The following is an 18,668-nucleotide window of genomic DNA, read 5'->3' on the forward strand; positions in this document are numbered from 1 at the left end:
TTAACATTTATACAACATAACCATATCATAGTCGGACATCATTCCACAATCCAAACTCATGGTTATACACATAGTTCTTGTAATGGAGAAATATTGCATTCAATGTAGAGCTGGCAACTGATTTAAAATGAGGCAAATCATAGCCATGAAGTATAGAAACTATTTACGAGTGCCGTTTTATTAACTTCAAAACATAGCAGTAGTAACACTATCAAAATAACCTCCTAATCTTACATCTCCTTTCAATAAGCACCTGTCAACCATTCCAGCCGCTATCCTTTGCATTTTTCTCCTATCATTCTGTATCTAGCCCCTATCCTATTCTCCAATTCCCTATCCCTGCCTGGTATCATACCATTCTGTGACCACCTAACTAGTCACTAAAACCTGATCTCTCTGCTTCTCTAACCCTGCTCTTCCTTTCTGTTGACTTTCTCTGTCCACCTCTATATTCCCTACAATCTGTCCACTTCTCCACTCCTGCTCCTCCTCTCTGTCTACCTTTCCCTGTCCACCTATTAGCCTCTACAACTTTGTATTATCTACTGGTACATCTCTATCCCTGTCCTGAGGTGCTTCATTCTGCTCTTACTTGCTGTATTCTGTTCAACAAAAGCAACTGAAAAGTAGGCTAGCTACCAGTGCAGTGTCATGTCACTTATTCTAGAGTAGAGATATCCCTTAAAATCATAGTAATTATAGAAATGTTTCTAAAATCTGCTATACATTTATCATAAACCTATAATCAACAACGGTGTAAAATTTCTTATATAAATTGGCACTGTACACTTTGATTCCCCTTAACACCCCCCTTCCCTCTGCCAACCCCCACCACTGGAATACTATACAGAAAATTAAGTATACCAGTTGCACCTTAATCCATATATAACTATTACGAGCTGGCACCAGTCTGAATCTCACATGTTTACCTTCATATCAACATAATGAAGCCCAAAACTATCACTCTGTACATTCCTGATGAAAAAAATCTGCATACCTCTTCATTGCATTCGTAAATAGTCGCACATCCGTCCTTAAACGGCAGGTTGTATGTTAATTAGCATATCAGTGTAGAAAATACGCTCACTATACCAAACAAAAATGGCTGAATGGGAAATAAAATTCCAGCGATCGGTTGACTAGCAACAAATAAAACGTCAATATCTAGCAGTGTGTATGCGTGGGTCGATGCTGATGGTCGTACATGTCAACAAGAGTTTATAAGACCTGCTTATCACTAATGTATGCAAGCCATCAGAATCCAACTCACAAATCCGGTAGAAATTACGCCAACACACGGAGACCAGGTAGAACCTTAAACAAACACCATACTGTAGATATTGTTGTTGATCATGGTACAACAAATACCTAAAGTGTTGACGGTGCCTATTTCACTTGTGAGACTATGGACGTCCTATATACAAGTAGGTAAGTGTATACCACTATATACCGTTATGTATAGGGAGGTCGATATATGTGATGACCCGACAACTCATTCTGATCGATATTTGATGACCCAACCGTTCACCAGTACAACACAGTCTGATCTATATTTCTGTTTTATGCATCAAGAAACTGATTGATACAACATGATCATAGGACTGAGAACTGAAGCAGATCGATGACACAGAATCTGACTTACTACCACAGGAAACAAGTCAAGGTAGGAACAACAATGGATGACAAACGATACTATGTAGTGTGTTATTACAAAGAAGGCTTTAAACTCTCACATACATCATTTCAGGCAGTAAACAGAAAGGTGACTGTTTATAAAACACCCTTGTGACAACATAGCTAGTGTTTACAAACTTAAGTCATGGTTATTATAGATCAAAAACCAGATATCTGGGGGCTTTTTCGTAACAAAATCTAATTTGAATTTTTACTGTAGTATGATATGATGTTATACAAAATCAAACTGAAAATAAACTATAAGTGGATTAATTCTACAACAATAAATATATATCAGAATGCAGTTAACTGAAGACAGGTATAATCAATACATAATTAACATCCTCATTATATCTGCTTCTAATGATCCAAATAATTCAATTTTGTTCTTTGACTAATTCTAAATTCTGGGGCTAAATGATTGTGACAAGTTTTAAATAATTTATCCCGAAAATTAGTTTTTTTGTATTTGCTTTTTGTAAATTAATTATTGAACTGCTTTTACTAATGAGATTCAACTGTACACAATTAATGCTCTCCTTGACCACCTCAACATAACAAGTTTAGTTAAGTAAGGCCATTGAGTGTGTATATTAATGAGCATTTAATTACACCTGTCATGTGTGTTTCTGAAATTATTTTATATGTACACAACAGAAAACTAAAAATCAACATTAACCAATTCACATTCTATACACAATAATTATACTGAAAACTCACCGTTGAAATTTTTTTAAAGCAGATCCAAATAACTGAACTCACATTTACCTTATAACAGATATAACTTGGTCGAGGTAACACTGCCACATAAAACATGTTCTAGCTCTGCAGAAATGTATACAAACTCCCCAATCCATTCAATCGCATTGACTCAACAAACTAAAGCTCAGAGAGATAAGTAAATAACTGGCCGTCACTACAAAAGCCTCAGTTGTAGAAAAGCTTAGTCAGCTTGTAAACAATTAAGCCAGAAACAAACATGAACCGTGAAGTTGCCCAAAGTCAAGTTGGTCGTTAAAAGACTTCTATGTCATAGCAACCAGTTTACTTGAAATATTTTTTTATAAGAAAGAAAAAGATTATTAGACTGTATGTTTTGCCAGAATTAAAACTATTAAAAGAAAAGAAAACAAATAAATTGATAATTCGTTGATTCAAAACCTTGGTATGAAAAATATTTATTCAAAACTACTTTTACTTTTCACAGACTAAAATGCCTTATATGGCTTAGTATTTTTTTCATTCAACATTTAGAAATATTTCACTAATAACTGTGCTTTTTTTTGACAGTAATATTTGAGAAAGAACACAATGCGTATAACACTTTGGCCCTGTCCCCTTCCATAGGTAGGAAATTGTTCTCATACAAATTAAACCTTACCAGGTACAGGGTTATAAATAGCTACAGGTAGGGACAGGTACACAGCTGATCAGGTGAAAACAATCAGGTGTTTCCAGTCAACTTACCTTTAATTCTGTGATTGAGTGAACCAGACTTACTAAGTGTGAATAAAATATCCCAATATATTTGATGGAACAAAACATGTGTTTTTCCTATCAAGTTATCTCCCTTATTTTGAATTTTTTAACAAATATAAGCCCAGTGAGCTTTTTTTCTGGGCCCTGGTTATTCATGAAAGAGTAAACCCAACCATAAAACAAATTAAGAGATGCATTGATTACATCCCATGTGGTAGACTGTTCATATTAGAGGTTGTATTACAACAAACAAGCTTCATTTCACACATACTCAGTACCTATAAACCTGTTATTTTCCAGCATAAGTTCAATATTACAAGTGAGCATGTTAACTGACAACATTTCAAAATCAACAAGCAATCTGAATATCAGTGAGAACAATTATCTTAACTTTATAACTATCCCAGACTTAAAAACTTAATTATTTTTGTCAGTATGCTAATCATGCTTTGTTGTATTAAATAACTGAAGCAAAACAAAAAAATCAGATTAATCTTTAAAAAAAATGTTAATTAACTTAAAATCCTGAGAATCATTTACAACAGATCTGATGCCTAATAAATTCCTAGAAACTGCCTCCAGACTGTTGTGATTGATTCTACAGACTTTAGCTCACCCTACTGCATCAATCCTATGCATACCCCTGGATATCCATGAGAGGCCTAGGACCTATCTACCTTAAATTTAACAGTACACAGCATAGGGTCTACTTACGGTCCTTGATTAATTTGATTACTACATGAATAAGCAGAGATCATATCAAATTTATTTGATTCATATATACTTTTTATATACTTTAAATGTTAGAACTAGCCATAAAGCTGAAATACTTCAACCCTAAAGTTTGTTTACATGAAAGATTATATAAAAAAATCAAGTTTCAGTCTGTGTTAACCTCTTAAGCAAGAAATTGTCTGTCTGATCATATAACCTTATTGATTGCTGTAAATATTTATATCCCTTATGATACAAAGAAGCTACTTGAAACATGCTCTAAGAGGATATTTTTAAACACAACAATGCATATTTACTTAATAAAGGTATGAAAATTCATCAAGTAAGTGAATCAAATTCACCAATTTCTTTTTTGTCACAATTTCAATCACCAGTACATCACCTTATTTCTATTTTATATCTTGGCTTTCAATATGAATTGTGATTGTTATGTTTTTGATCATTTCAATACTCTTCATTACAATTACAATGCATTAATCTACACTACACAAACACAAGCAACAGAATTGACATTCATAGGATTATGAAGGACATGAGATTAGTGTCATTTCAGTCCCTGGGTGCTCTCATGGACTTTTTGAATAAAAGTTCTTCTGCTGTTTGCCTTGATACTGTTCAAAGTACATCAAGGATTGATTATACATATATTTATATATATATTGGTTCTATAGACATTATTAAAAGTGACTAAGACTGACTACCTTGCCATAAGAGTGGAATTATTACTTAAATGAGATTTGTTCCTTCAAAGTAACAAAAATAATGACATACATTTATTGCTATTAACAGCAAAGTTTGTATAAAAAAAGTTTTCAAAAGTTCTTGAATTTCTGATGAGTCAATTTGAAATATTACTCTAAGTATTGGTATCGAATTGGTAATGTTCAATTTGAAAATTCTGCTTGAAGGCTTTTTTACTTATATACTAAGTAAGTAACTTTAGAATGAAGTTTTTACCTTTGTGTAAGTGAGGGGTATGCATAATAGAATACATATTTCTCCCAAATACGGTAAAATCCAACAGACACCTGACAGAAAAACAGCTTTGAAGCTTCCTCATACCATCATTAAAATCATGCATAAAACAGATTAAAAAATTTCCAAGTCTGATGTCTGCATTTTTTTCACTAAATCCAAAGTAAGGAAATACTGGTACTTTAGATCAACTTCCACAATTGGGACTACTCCAACAATTTTGATGAAAACTGTTTATCGCACATCTGCCAGGTAAGAGGTAGGCATTCCCAGGTGTAAGATATCTGATAACAATGAAGTGAACTTGACAATGCGCCTACATAGGTAGATTAAACCAATGGGACTATAACAGGGTAAAATTTCCAAAAGACCTACGATACCAATATTATATAATTAGAAGTGTGATCTACAAGCACTTTTGGCGTATGATTAAATATAAACAAACATAATTACATACATCTGTTTGTCACTTGAGATGATAATACCAGTCATTGTACCTGTAATTAGATTTACCTGGATACTTATCCCAGAGAAATTTATGTGATTAACAATCAACCTTGAGGCAATGAAGTGAGAGTAATTAATTTTTTCAGATCTGCCATCTGTGGGTATATATATATATATATTTTACACATATTACAATAATACTTTGTGTTTGTATTTTGGGAGTAGGCTGCCTTTTTATAGTAAAGATATACATGTATAACAACATTAGATTTAAAAGCATTCATTAACTTGTGTAGCAGATTTTTTGGCATTTCAAGATTTCAAACTATTTTATTTTCCTGACTGACAATTACATAGCATTAAGAATCTGTAGTACCTTCATTATGTATCAAGCAATTTGCACTTCTGTCAAAATTGAGAAATCACCTTTGTTTTATTCATACTAAATCTGTTTGTACTTCATTGTTTTTTCTTACAAATATCATATCTTGCTTTGCTTCAACTATATTGTTAAAGAACAAGTAACACCATATTCTGGTAAACTATAGGGAATTACAATTTGTTAAATATAAAAACCAAAAAAATGAAATTAAAAAAAAAATGAATGAAAAAACAGGAGTATAGGTTTGAAAATGAAATACCTCTTGATAAACACAATTTCAAACAAACAAGAAAGTGTTTTGGATTAAGAAATAAGTCTCTTAAGCTTATAGAAGTTATGTACAGTTACCTCAATTGTGCTATCCACAAGAATTGAATATATATACTATACCATAACATATTTTGTGTAAAATAAATACTTTGTTTAAATTTGATATTTAACATAAAATAAATTGATGCTAGCACATAACACCAATGGAACATGTACATGTATACAGAAGGATTGATAAGCATTTCTTATACTTTTCTTCATTATTTTCTTATTGAATGACTAGAAAATATCTAAGATATTGCATGAATGTCCTGCTTATATTCAAACCTAATCAGACCAGGTGTAGAACTTGATGTTATAATACTATTGGGTAAATATGAACCAAATTTGTTCAAAGGTTCTCTTGCTATGACACTGATTTGGAATGAGATGACATGCCAAGACAGACATGGAATTACATAAACAATATTTCCCCTCCCTCCCCTAAAATGAAAATAAAATATAAAAAGACAAAATAAGGGTGTTTAAGACTGAGAAAGTAAATAGAGTAATTACGGTATACTGTATATACAATGTCATTTTTTACAGACCAAACAAAACAGCTTAGAATTAATGTGTGACTAACAAGTTTCAATGTGACCTCTGTATAATGTTCTTGTATGTGCAGACACACGTACCCGTATTTACTTACTTGTAGACGTACAGGTAATTTACAATACAGGATAAACAGTTTATTGTGGTGACTTACACCAATCAGTACATTTAAATCTCAACCATATGACTCTACTACACAACACACAACAACACTACAGACCACAATGCCATTATCTGGTCTCCGGTATCACACAAGGAATTATTGATTTCAGACAAGCTACTTAAAATATTTGTGCTTTTGCAGATATGCCCTCCGACACGGAATACCATGTGCATGCTGATTGTTTGACAAGGATTCAAGGATTTGGTTTTAAAGCTGCAGAAGAAATTTTCAAGAATTTTCATCAACATGAGAGCTCTGATCTTGAAACACCAGACAAGAATTCGAAGGTGACCTCTGCCAAGGTAACTATATATATAAGCCCTGTATACTGTCTCACAATAAAATGTTGTCTTGAATATAGGTATAGCACAAACATCCATCTGTTCATAGTACATACCTCAAACTTAAACTTTATGCATTACTCAGTTTAATAAGAAGAATAGGATAATACTTAAGTAAAAAAAGAACATCTTACAACTTCGAAAGTCTTTGAACATGAAATCAATCTAAACAAAGTAACTATTGACAATTATATGATATTTTTGATAACAAGCAGAACTTACTTCAGATGACAGTGGCTAAGAATTTTACTACAAATTACCCTGGGCAAGAACTTTATTACTAATGACAGTGGCTAAGAATTTTACTACAAATAACACTAGGTAAGAACTTTATTACTAATGACAGTGGCTAAGAATTTTACTACAAATTACCCTGGGCAAGAACTTTATTACTAATGACAGTGGCTAAGAATTTTACTACAAATTACCCTGGGCAAGAACTTTATTACTAATGACAGTGGCTAAGAATTTTACTACAAATAACACTAGGCAAGAACTTTATTACTAATGACAGTGGCTAAGAATTTTACTACAAATAACACTAGGTAAGAACTTTATTACTAATGACAGTGGCTAAGAATTTTACTACAAATTACCCTGGGCAAGAACTTTATTACTAATGACAGTGGCTAAGAATTTTACTACAAATAACACTAGGCAAGAACTTTATTACTAATGACAGTGGCTAAGAATTTTACTACAAATAACACTAGGTAAGAACTTTATTACTAATGACAGTGGCTAAGAATTTTACTACAAATTACCCTGGGCAAGAACTTTATTACTAATGACAGTGGCTAAGAATTTTACTACAAATAACACTAGGTAAGAACTTTATTACTAATGACAGTGGCTAAGAATTTTACTACAAATTACCCTGGGCAAGAACTTTATTACTAATGACAGTGGCTAAGAATTTTACTACAAATAACACTAGGCAAGAACTTTATTACTAATGACAGTGGCTAAGAATTTTACTACAAATAACACTAGGTAAGAACTTTATTACTAATGACAGTGGCTAAGAATTTTACTACAAATTACCCTGGGCAAGAACTTTATTACTAATGACAGTGGCTAAGAATTTTACTACAAATTACCCTGGGCAAGAACTTTATTACTAATGACAGTGGCTAAGAATTTTACTACAAATAACACTAGGTAAGAACTTTATTACTAATGACAGTGGCTAAGAATTTTACTACAAATAACACTAGGTAAGAACTTTATTACTAATAAGACAGTGGCTAACTAATGACAATTTTACTACAAATTACCCTGGGCAAGAACTTTATTACTAATAATGACAGTGGCTAAGAATTTTACTACAAATAACACTAGGTAAGAACTTTATTACTAATGACAGTGGCTAAGAATTTTACTACAAATAACACTAGGTAAGAACTTTATTACTAATGACAGTGGCTAAGAATTTTACTACAAATAACACTAGGTAAGAACTTTATTACTAATGACAGTGGCTAAGAATTTTACTACAAATTACCCTGGGCAAGAACTTTATTACTAATGACAGTGGCTAAGAATTTTACTATAAATAACACTAGGTAAGAACTTTATTACTAATGACAGTGGCTAAGAATTTTACTACAAATAACACTAGGTAAGAACTTTATTACTAATGACAGTGGCTAAGAATTTTACTACAAATAACACTAGGTAAGAACTTTATTACTAATGACAGTGGCTAAGAATTTTACTACAAATTACCCTGGGCATGAACTTTATTACTAATGACAGTGGCTAAGAATTTTACTACAAATAACACTAGGTAAGAACTTTATTACTAATGACAGTGGCTAAGAATTTTACTACAAATTACCCTGGGCAAGAACTTTATTACTAATGACAGTGGCTAAGAATTTTACTACAAATAACACTAGGTAAGAACTTTATTACTAATGACAGTGGCTAAGAATTTTACTACAAATTACCCTGGGCAAGAACTTTATTACTAATGACAGTGGCTAAGAATTTTACTACAAATAACACTAGGTAAGAACTTTATTACTAATGACAGTGGGTAAGAATTTTACTACAAATTACCCTGGGCAAGAACTTTATTACTAATGACAGTGGCTAAGAATTTTACTACAAATTACCCTGGGCAAGAACTTTATTACTAATGACAGTGGCTAAGAATTTTACTACAAATAACACTAGGTAAGAACTTTATTACTAATGACAGTGGCTAAGAATTTTACTACAAATAACACTAGGTAAGAACTTTATTACTAATGACAGTGGCTAAGAATTTTACTACAAATAACACTAGGTAAGAACTTTATTACTAATGACAGTGGGTAAGAATTTTACTACAAATTACCCTGGGCAAGAACTTTATTACTAATGACAGTGGCTAAGAATTTTACTACAAATTACCCTGGGCAAGAACTTTATTACTAATGACAGTGGCTAAGAATTTTACTACAAATAACACTAGGTAAGAACTTTATTACTAATGACAGTGGCTAAGAATTTTACTACAAATAACACTAGGTAAGAACTTTATTACTAATGACAGTGGCTAAGAATGTTACTACAAATAACACTAGGTAATAACTTTATTACTAATGACAGTGGCTAAGAATTTTACTACAAATTACCCTGGGTAAGAACTTTATTACTAATGACAGTGGCTAAGAATTTTACTACAAATTACCCTGGGCAAGAACTTTATTACTAATGACAGTGGCTAAGAATTTTACTACAAATTACCCTGGGCAAGAACTTTATTACTAATGACAGTGGCTAAGAATTTTACTACAAATAACACTAGGTAAGAACTTTATTACTAATGACACTTAGTAAGAATTTTACTACTAATGACATTTGGGTAGAATTTTACTACAAATGATACTGGGCAAGAATTTCACTACAAATGATACTGGCCAAGAACTTTATTACTTATGATACTGGGCAAGAATTTCAGGTCAAATGAAATTGGAATAGAATTTTACTACAAATGTTACTGGGTATAAACTTTAAAATTACACCGAGCAAGAACTGAACTGACATGGGGTAAAACACTAAATACATGTATTTCATAAGATTTAAAACATTGATTGTCATGATTCAAGTCAATTCTTGAAAAAAGAAGAAGGGCAACAATATGTAAATCTATTGCTTCATTAAAGATCAAAAACATATTGTGCTATCCTACTACTGGTGCTGTAATTGGCAGAATACACATGCCACACAAATCTACTGCATTAAGCAGCGACTCATTCTAGTTGCTCTATGGGTGCAGAGAGCTAAAGTGATCATAACCCTGGAAACATGTCATGGCAAAAATAGAAGGTTCAATGTGCATCCTTGTGGATGAGATGAGAAGACGAGTTCGATCATTTAATGTCTATCAAACAAATATTGTGGTCACATAACAGTATGTTTATATTGGCTAAAGTTGGGGGTCACCACTTCATAATCTTCAAAAGAGTGTATCAATGTGTGATTGGTCAATTTTTTCTCCTGAAACCCCCTCTCCACCAATCAAGGTATTTCGCTTATGCCATCAATTTTGCCAGGAAAGGTTCAAGAGTGTAGAGAGTGATAGTGAGTATAACCCATGAAGTATTGAGTATGGCAGCGACTGAAAATAGCTGTATTTTAGCATGTGTACTGATTCACTGAAGTTACACTCTAAATTACTTTAGATAGAGTCAAGTGTAGAAAGAACCAATTTTGTTTGTTTGGTAAACTTTTTTTAGGAAACATCATAAAACTGCTACTGCATACATTGAAATTTGGAATTATATCTTTGTGCAAAGCAATTGTTTTGGCATATATACTTTATGGTCTACATCAGCATACATCAACATCAGGAAACAGTCTTAACACAGGCTGTCAAAGTTTCAATGAATGTTGCAGAAAGAAAAAAAACATGGTCAGTAACTTAAAATATCAGCTGCATTTGATTAACCAAAGATTCCCCACATTTGTCTTTCTTCACTTTTGCAAAATACAGCTTACATTTAATAAGACCATGCATTCTCTATACATGTAATGTTCCATTAGCAGTGTACTATGGTATCTGCAATGTCTTAGGACATGTGTAATTAGAAGTGCAGTATATGTGTTATTGATTCCTGTTTCGCCCTTATAATAAAAGAATTTACAGAAACTTATACAGCAAACATAGTAATATACAGACACATGCCAAAACATCTGTTTGTATTTCTTATTGGATACAGATACAGACAATAGACCCAGATCCAGACTGACACACATCCTTCTTTCCTAGCTATGGGTATTTTTCCATATCAAGCCCTTCATTCCTCAACAGAAACCAATGAAAGAACAAAATCACCTTCAAAGCAAGACACCCCATAACCCACTTAAGACCCACAAGATCATTAATGGTCTAAGGGAAATAACTCTTCCTTGTTCATTCAAACATATTTTTATTGATAAACAAACAAAAGGTTTAGACACAAGCTTCCTTGTTGACACTGCCTATTTACATAAAGTTAATACAATATTATGCAATCAGACAAGGTCAAGTCCAATAATTTCAAATGAGTTAAGGTTTTGTATTCTTCTATAAAAAATTCTTTTCAAATAAGATTGAAATGCATTGTTTAGAAATTACAGGAAATATCTATTACAGCATTCCTTAGATTTACGTAAAAAAAAAAGGCAACACATTCATTCCCAGGGATGTCTTATTTATATATTTATATTTTTTGAAAAAATATTATTTCAGATAATTAGTAATGAGTAAACATTTTGCTTTTCAACAGAAGACAACTAATTTTTTCATTTTTATTAACTTCAATGTTCACTACACAAGACAGCTCCAGTAAAAGCTTTTTCAAAATTTAATACATTTCTTGACTTCCAGGACCAAAAATGTTTTATCTTCACTTCATTATACAAATAACAAGAGGCCCATGAGCTTTCATGGTCATCTGAGGTCTTCAGGTCTTTGGACAGGTTTAGAACCAGTCCATCAATCCCAGCATTGGGGCAGACAGAACAGAATTGATATATGCATACTTACAAAGTTTTTATTATCTTTGAGTTTAAAAGCTTCATTTTATCATATTTGACCCCTGTGAGTATGTGAATGAAGGTCAAGGTCATTCATTTGAACAAACGTGGTAGCCATTCATCCAAGCATGCTACTGGCCCAATATTATGAATCTGGGTCATTGTGATATTATTGTGAAGAAGTCATTTACAGATTTTAACACATTAGATCACTGTGACCTTGAAAGTAGGTCAAGGTAATTCAGTTAAACAAACTTGCAGCCCTTCATCCAAGCATGCTACTGGCCCAATATCATGACCCTTGGCCTTTTAGTGATTGACAAGAGTTTGAAAAGTAAATTGTTTACAACAGACAACGCCAGACAAAAGACGATCGCAATAGGTCACTTGAGACTTTGTCTCAGGTAACCTAAAAGACAATTCAGTAAATTACATTTCCCCTCCAACACACTGACTAAGAAGGTGAACCCTTAAACCAAGTATGAATCTAAGCTCCATTTAGCAGAAGCATAGATGATATAGCCCGAAAAAGATAGCATAACGAAGAAACGAAGAATAGAAGGATAGAGAGACAAAAGGACATACATATTGGACAGACTGGTGACGGTGTGGGATCAATAACAATTTTAAACTCCACCTCCCAACATAACAAACATCCTACTGGTCCTCCCTTACAACTATGTCCCTCTAATATTTCTTCAATTGAAATTGGTAACTTCAACACTAGTATAATTTTTTAAAAGGCAATAAATCAAACAATTTGTGGGTAAATGGTTACATGTACAATTCATCTAGCAAAAGTGATATATCAAAAGGCACACTTACCCATATTAGAGGTATTTTCTTGTAGAAGAGGGTCAAACTTTGTAAACAAAGAGTCTCGTTCTAGGTCTCCCTGCAACAGTCAGTGAGCATTCATGTTATGGTTACAATATATACTGAATGAGAGAATACAATCATGAAAACAAAAACATATCTGAGAGGATTATGTGGATGTGGGAAGGAACAACAACATTTTGGGCCACAGATGTTCAACCACAATTCTAAATTAGTTTGCTGGTTATATCATAAATTTTCAAAAATTTGTAAATACATATGCTTAAATAAGTATAACAAAATTGAATATATCATTTTCTGTCACAGTTGGGTCATATTGTATATCTTTAACACCCCAGAATAAAAAAATACCTAACTTATTTAAATGTAGCTTAACTGACCTGCTAATTTGTCAGTCATTATGCACTTAAGTTTATGTATCATTTACTGAAGATATATCTACCAATGAGACACCAAAAGAATATAAACTAGCTGTAGTATGTAAATAATTATTCGGAGATAAACATCATCCTACCTTGCCTTTACTACCAAATTTTTCCAACATCTCCCAGTCAGCTGTATCTGAGAAAACTGCAACAGAAAGTTTTCACAAATATATAGAAGAAATAAAGGACACTTCTTATACAATTGTAAATAAGACATGACTAAAGGAATATTCTCCTGCAAATTATAAAGTAAAAATTGGAATAAAGATATTAAAGAAGAAATGATGAATGTTGATTTAATCATAAATGCCCTGAAATAATCTTATTTATGTATGACTGGTCATAACTATATTTTAAATACCGACATACTTGCATGAGTTTTTTAATATCATACCTTCATTGGCAGGCACAAAACCTTCATTCTCATCGGAATCTGGCATCTCAGCTGCTCCAAAGTCATGCATAATCTCCAAACTTTGTGCCATTTGATCGGATGTTTCAACATCACCTGACCCACTTCCAGCCTCCTCATTGGTTGTTTGTTGTTTTGAGACATTTCCCTCCATGACAGGTATTGTCTCCCTGACTGACTCATCTTCCTGTGGTAGTGATGGGCTGCTTTCTTTCTTTGGAGCAAAAATTTGAATGTCCTCATCACCCTGTGGTTGAAAAATGTAAGTATATAAATGAATTACATATTCTAAAAATGTCAAATCAAATACCCTCCAAAAAGTTGATGAGAACTTCAGTTGAAATTCATCCATTTCACTGCTTCCTAGAGTATATATCTATGTTCCATAACAGTTCTTGTTTTCCCCATTAACTTTCTAAATGTTTGCTACAAGTACTGTTCCATTTACAATATTTCTTCTTTGATTTTAAATCCCTGATTGAAATCAATATCTAAATGAATTTCTTTTTCTTTTGCAAATTTCAAACGTTTTCCAATAATGAAATAAACACTATCTCCAAAAGTAACATTAGACACACAGAAATACTAATAAACTTAAAATCTCTTCAAACATTAATTAGAATCATGAGATTAAAATTCAAATAAAATTGAATTGTTGTTAGGCTAATATCAAGGTCAAAAGGTCTAAGGGTAGATAACTCACTTGTGCACCAAAGTTCTCTGGAGGTTTAAACTTGGATCTTATCTTCGGTTTTTTTATTCCTTTTTTCCCACCAGGTTTTTTGCTGAAATATGTATGCAAAGAACATATATCATTTGCATATCATAAATGAACAATCGTCTATAGCTTTATGTAAATATAGAAATTATAATAATTGTAACTAGAAAATGTCTGTAAGACATGAATGCCCCCGCCCCCCCCCCCCCTATGTGAAATAATGGTGAAAGGTCCGAAAGAGATGATTTTGTTAATTTGTATGCAACTATGTACAACTTAAGTTTCATACTTAAATTGACAAGTTGATTTAACGTACATGAATTTGGAATTTTGTTCTCTGGAAAAAATGAGGGAGTATATTAGTTCCTTATGCCTTAAAACCCACAAGTACCAAATTATGTAGAAATAAGATGATGTTCCTCTTTTTTGAGTTATCTCCCCCTGGTGGCCATCTTTTTTTTAGAATGCCGAGAAATTCAACACTGCATGAGGTCTTTCCATACTTGACATTTGTATGAAGTTTCATGAAAATTGCCTTCCGAATGAAGTTGTTAGGTGATATATACTGATTTGGGACGCGACAGGATGGGACGGGACGGACGGACATGGGCAACGCTATATGCCCCCGGCCATAAATGGCGGGGGCATAAAAATATGTATTATGAATTAGTTCTAATATGCATGCTCAATTATGTACTTCTTGAACAAGTTTCTTTTATGCTTCAGCAATACATTCAAAACATCAAATTAATGAAAGGTGAAAGGTAAAAATTTATGGTTACTACTTTCACTGTAAATGTTCAAAAAAAAAAGTATATATGCTTTATCACCTTGGAGGCTTCATTTTCGTCTTGTTATCTTTCATGTCGCTATCTGTGGCTTTAGATTCCTCCTTGACCTTTGTGACCTTACTATCCCCCTCATCAGCTGCAGAAAGGCCTTGTTGCTCTGTACATGTAGTTGGTGGTTGAGGCTCCTCAGGTGAGCAAGGAATTTTGTTATCTTGTTTTGAGATATCTGGTGTTGGTTCAAAAGGATCTGAGGAAATTTCCTCTAACACTGGGTTAGGATTTGTTTGTAACTCTAGCTGTGTTGGAGGAGGAGAAGATGACAATTTGTTCTTACTTTTAAATGGATCTTCAATATCATAAATATTATTGTTTGAATTTGTAGGGGGGGAGTGGCCCATTTTTGATACCGTTTGGAAAGGATTAACATTTCCGCCAATTGGTGGGGACTGTCCTAGAACTGTTTTAGTCTGAAATGGATTTGTGTTTTCATCAATTTCATCAAAGTTTAAGTTATAGGAACCCCTAGGTATGGGGATTGGAGAGTGCCTGTCTTCTTCCATTGTTAAATCATATACATGAACTCTGTCCAAAGTTCAGGGATTCCGTTCACCGATACCTACAACATACAGTATGACAAAATTCAAACAAAAAATGAATATCATAATCCAAGAGTCACTGTCATCACCAGACATGCCAATCATATTAATTTGATCAATTTCATTGCATCTCAGGCTAGAATGCAGCTCATCCATAAGCTACATCCACCTTCAAAGGCTAAATTGCATTTATAAAACTGAAGCAGAGAGAGAATGTTTGGATCTACGAAAGTAAGTAAAACTTTTCAACAAACATTATACCAATTTATTTCAACCACTCTGACAATTTTCTTTTCATGTACTCTCTCTCTCTCTATATATATATATACTACCAAGAGATGAAATGATTTTCAAAATTTGAATGGAAAATCACTAAAGAGATGTATCTCAGATTTTTTTATAAGGCCAATAATTTGCAACTGCTGGATAAAAGATTAGCAGTACAAGAATTTCCTTTTATATTGAAAAATCCTCCCTTGAAACACAGATAGGGATTGTAAATTTTGTGCTAATGAACAGTCAGGATTTCAATGATCATCAATTTATTGTAATCTACTTATAATGAAAGTGTTAAAGCTAAATATGGCTCATATTTTGCAGGGTTATGGATTATATGCTGTTCAAACAAGTATAAAACTGCTGAAGAAAACCAACATAAATAACTGATAATCAATGATCATCCACTCACAGCCCAGTTCTAGAGATCTGATACATGTGCACATGTATGCCTTGAAAACAAAAATCAGTGATGAAGTTGATTTGCTAAGGACAAAAATAAAACTTGCTGATTTTAGGACCAAACTGGACTTGTTCTCTGAAGCTGCTAATTTTTTGCTGGGTACACATCAGTATGATTTATTTTAATAATAAAAAGCTTTGAAAACAGAGAGGGTGTCAGATTGCCATCTTATGTCTTTAAATGCCATGTTGCTCTTTATCAGGAATATTAGTAATGATCACACACTAATTCAGTATATAAGTGCACTGTTTGTATACTAATAAACAATATAAAGAACAAGCATGAAAAAATTATTATTATAAATTATTATTAATGTATTGTAATACATCAACAAACAATTTAACAGGGTTATTGAGTATTGACTGCTAATGAAGACATAATGATGTCTGGAGTTGGGTCAGGTCCAACTACCTTAACATAAATTAATGTTACAGGAAGTCACGGTTCAGATAGTTCATTATTTGCCATTTGACAGTCACTTCTTAAGAAGTGATGAATGACCATACTACAAAAGACCATGTGACATGTATTGTTACATTCCTCTGTAGAGACCCAAGTAAAACATTTCTAAATTTTGGGGGAATATGTATTAATCTATTATTACAAGCTAACTGAATCCATTACTACATCGCTAGAACTACAGAGTATGATATATTGCAACTGCATGTAAGTATAGATTAACAATAGATAAATATTAAACAGGTATAAATAGCATGTTGCATAATATAAGTGTGTTGTAAAAATCAACAGTTAGATGCCAGATGGTCTGTTTGTTTAACCAATCATGTTGATTTTTCATCTGGCATAACATGATTTTTACAACAAACTGCTATTGTTTTCATTGATAATTAACTACTGGTGATGAAAAACAATGTTTCGATGGAACAAACATATATAAATACACCTATTTCAAGCAGTGGCGTGAGCAGCAAAAATAAAATAAAAAATATACTTCTATTGTTTTTCTTCACAATTAATGACGACTGTGTTCGATGATATTCAGACGTCCGTGTCTGTGGTCAGCTTCATTAAACAGTTTTAACAGATGACCAGGACCAATAGTTTTTACTCTACCTATATATTGAACGTAAGGTATAATTCACAACACATCAAACAACAAACCACACTGAAATCCTTAATGGATGGTATACCACGTCATAAATGATAAAGAAACAAACCATATGACAGCCCGCAGCCATCAGTGATTCAGACGATATGTCAAACACCCATCAAAACAAAAGTTTGTGAAAGTTATTTCGGAAATATTTGAAGATCCAATATTAAGTTATTTACATAAACTATATTGCTAGAAATATCTTTACACGTTTAAGAAACTATCTGTTTCAATTGTATACTTAAATTTCAATCTACGTACTCAAATTAACATTTTCCCTCTCGCGGTCCCATCCTCTGCACAATAACAACACGTACTTTTGTCAGAAGAGTTCCAAAAGCAAGGGAAGTAACTACCAATCGTTACAAAACTACTGATTCGTCCAAGGCTGAAATACATGTATAACTGTAGAATCTCAAGGGACCATTATTGTTAAAAATCATTGATCATAACGAAAGTATTTTTTTTACTGAAATTCATATCCATACTAAAAAAAACCTGAACAGGATGCCTTATAAACAAGAAAAGTTACAGTGAAGAGTGAATTTCTTTGCGTGTAGAATGAAAATCACTACAGCTCCAGGCTCAGATGATTATATAATAATAATAATAATAATAATAATAATAATGATAAACAAGAGGTCGAAAGCTTGAAACATTTAGATGCAGTTATTTTTGTTGTTGTTTGGTCTCTGTTTTTGTAACAACAATAAAATTAGCGTTCATTTACGCAAAATAAATAAATAAATATCCAGTCCGATCACGTGCTTGGGTTTTCTCCGGATACTCTTGATTCTTCCCACTTCTCTGGATTATTTGCTGGAAAATGAGAGTTTATATTAACTGTCGCGTAAATCATTCTGAACGTTTGAACGTCGTATTTCCAAGGACATATGTGCGTGAAATTCCAATTATGATTGTTTAAAGTTAGTTTAAACGATATTGTATTCAATAAGTAGCATTTAA

At 32.7% G+C, this 18,668-nt stretch overlaps 1 protein-coding gene across 2 annotated transcripts in view; it reads right to left on the minus strand.

Moving 5' to 3' along the window:
* The window catches only part of LOC132548286 (transforming acidic coiled-coil-containing protein 3-like), a 50,117-nt gene extending 32,123 nt beyond the window's left edge, over positions 1 to 17,994 (minus strand). For both annotated transcript variants that reach the window (XM_060212153.1, XM_060212148.1), the window contains exons 1-6: positions 17,964 to 17,994; positions 15,293 to 15,869; positions 14,448 to 14,529; positions 13,727 to 13,991; positions 13,422 to 13,477; positions 12,896 to 12,965 (exon numbers count right to left, since the gene is read on the minus strand). In XM_060212153.1, the coding sequence (XP_060068136.1) occupies positions 12,896 to 12,965; positions 13,422 to 13,477; positions 13,727 to 13,991; positions 14,448 to 14,529; positions 15,293 to 15,813 (994 nt within the window). In that variant the 5' untranslated portion in view covers positions 15,814 to 15,869; positions 17,964 to 17,994. The remainder of the gene's footprint in view (positions 1 to 12,895; positions 12,966 to 13,421; positions 13,478 to 13,726; positions 13,992 to 14,447; positions 14,530 to 15,292; positions 15,870 to 17,963) is intronic.
* Positions 17,995 to 18,668: the final 674 nt, after the last annotated feature.

Source organism: Ylistrum balloti, unplaced genomic scaffold, assembly GCF_031769215.1.
Source record: "Ylistrum balloti isolate Yb309-2 unplaced genomic scaffold, AGI_CSIRO_Ybal_v1 Utg369616, whole genome shotgun sequence".
NCBI lineage: Eukaryota > Metazoa > Mollusca > Bivalvia > Pectinida > Pectinidae > Ylistrum > Ylistrum balloti.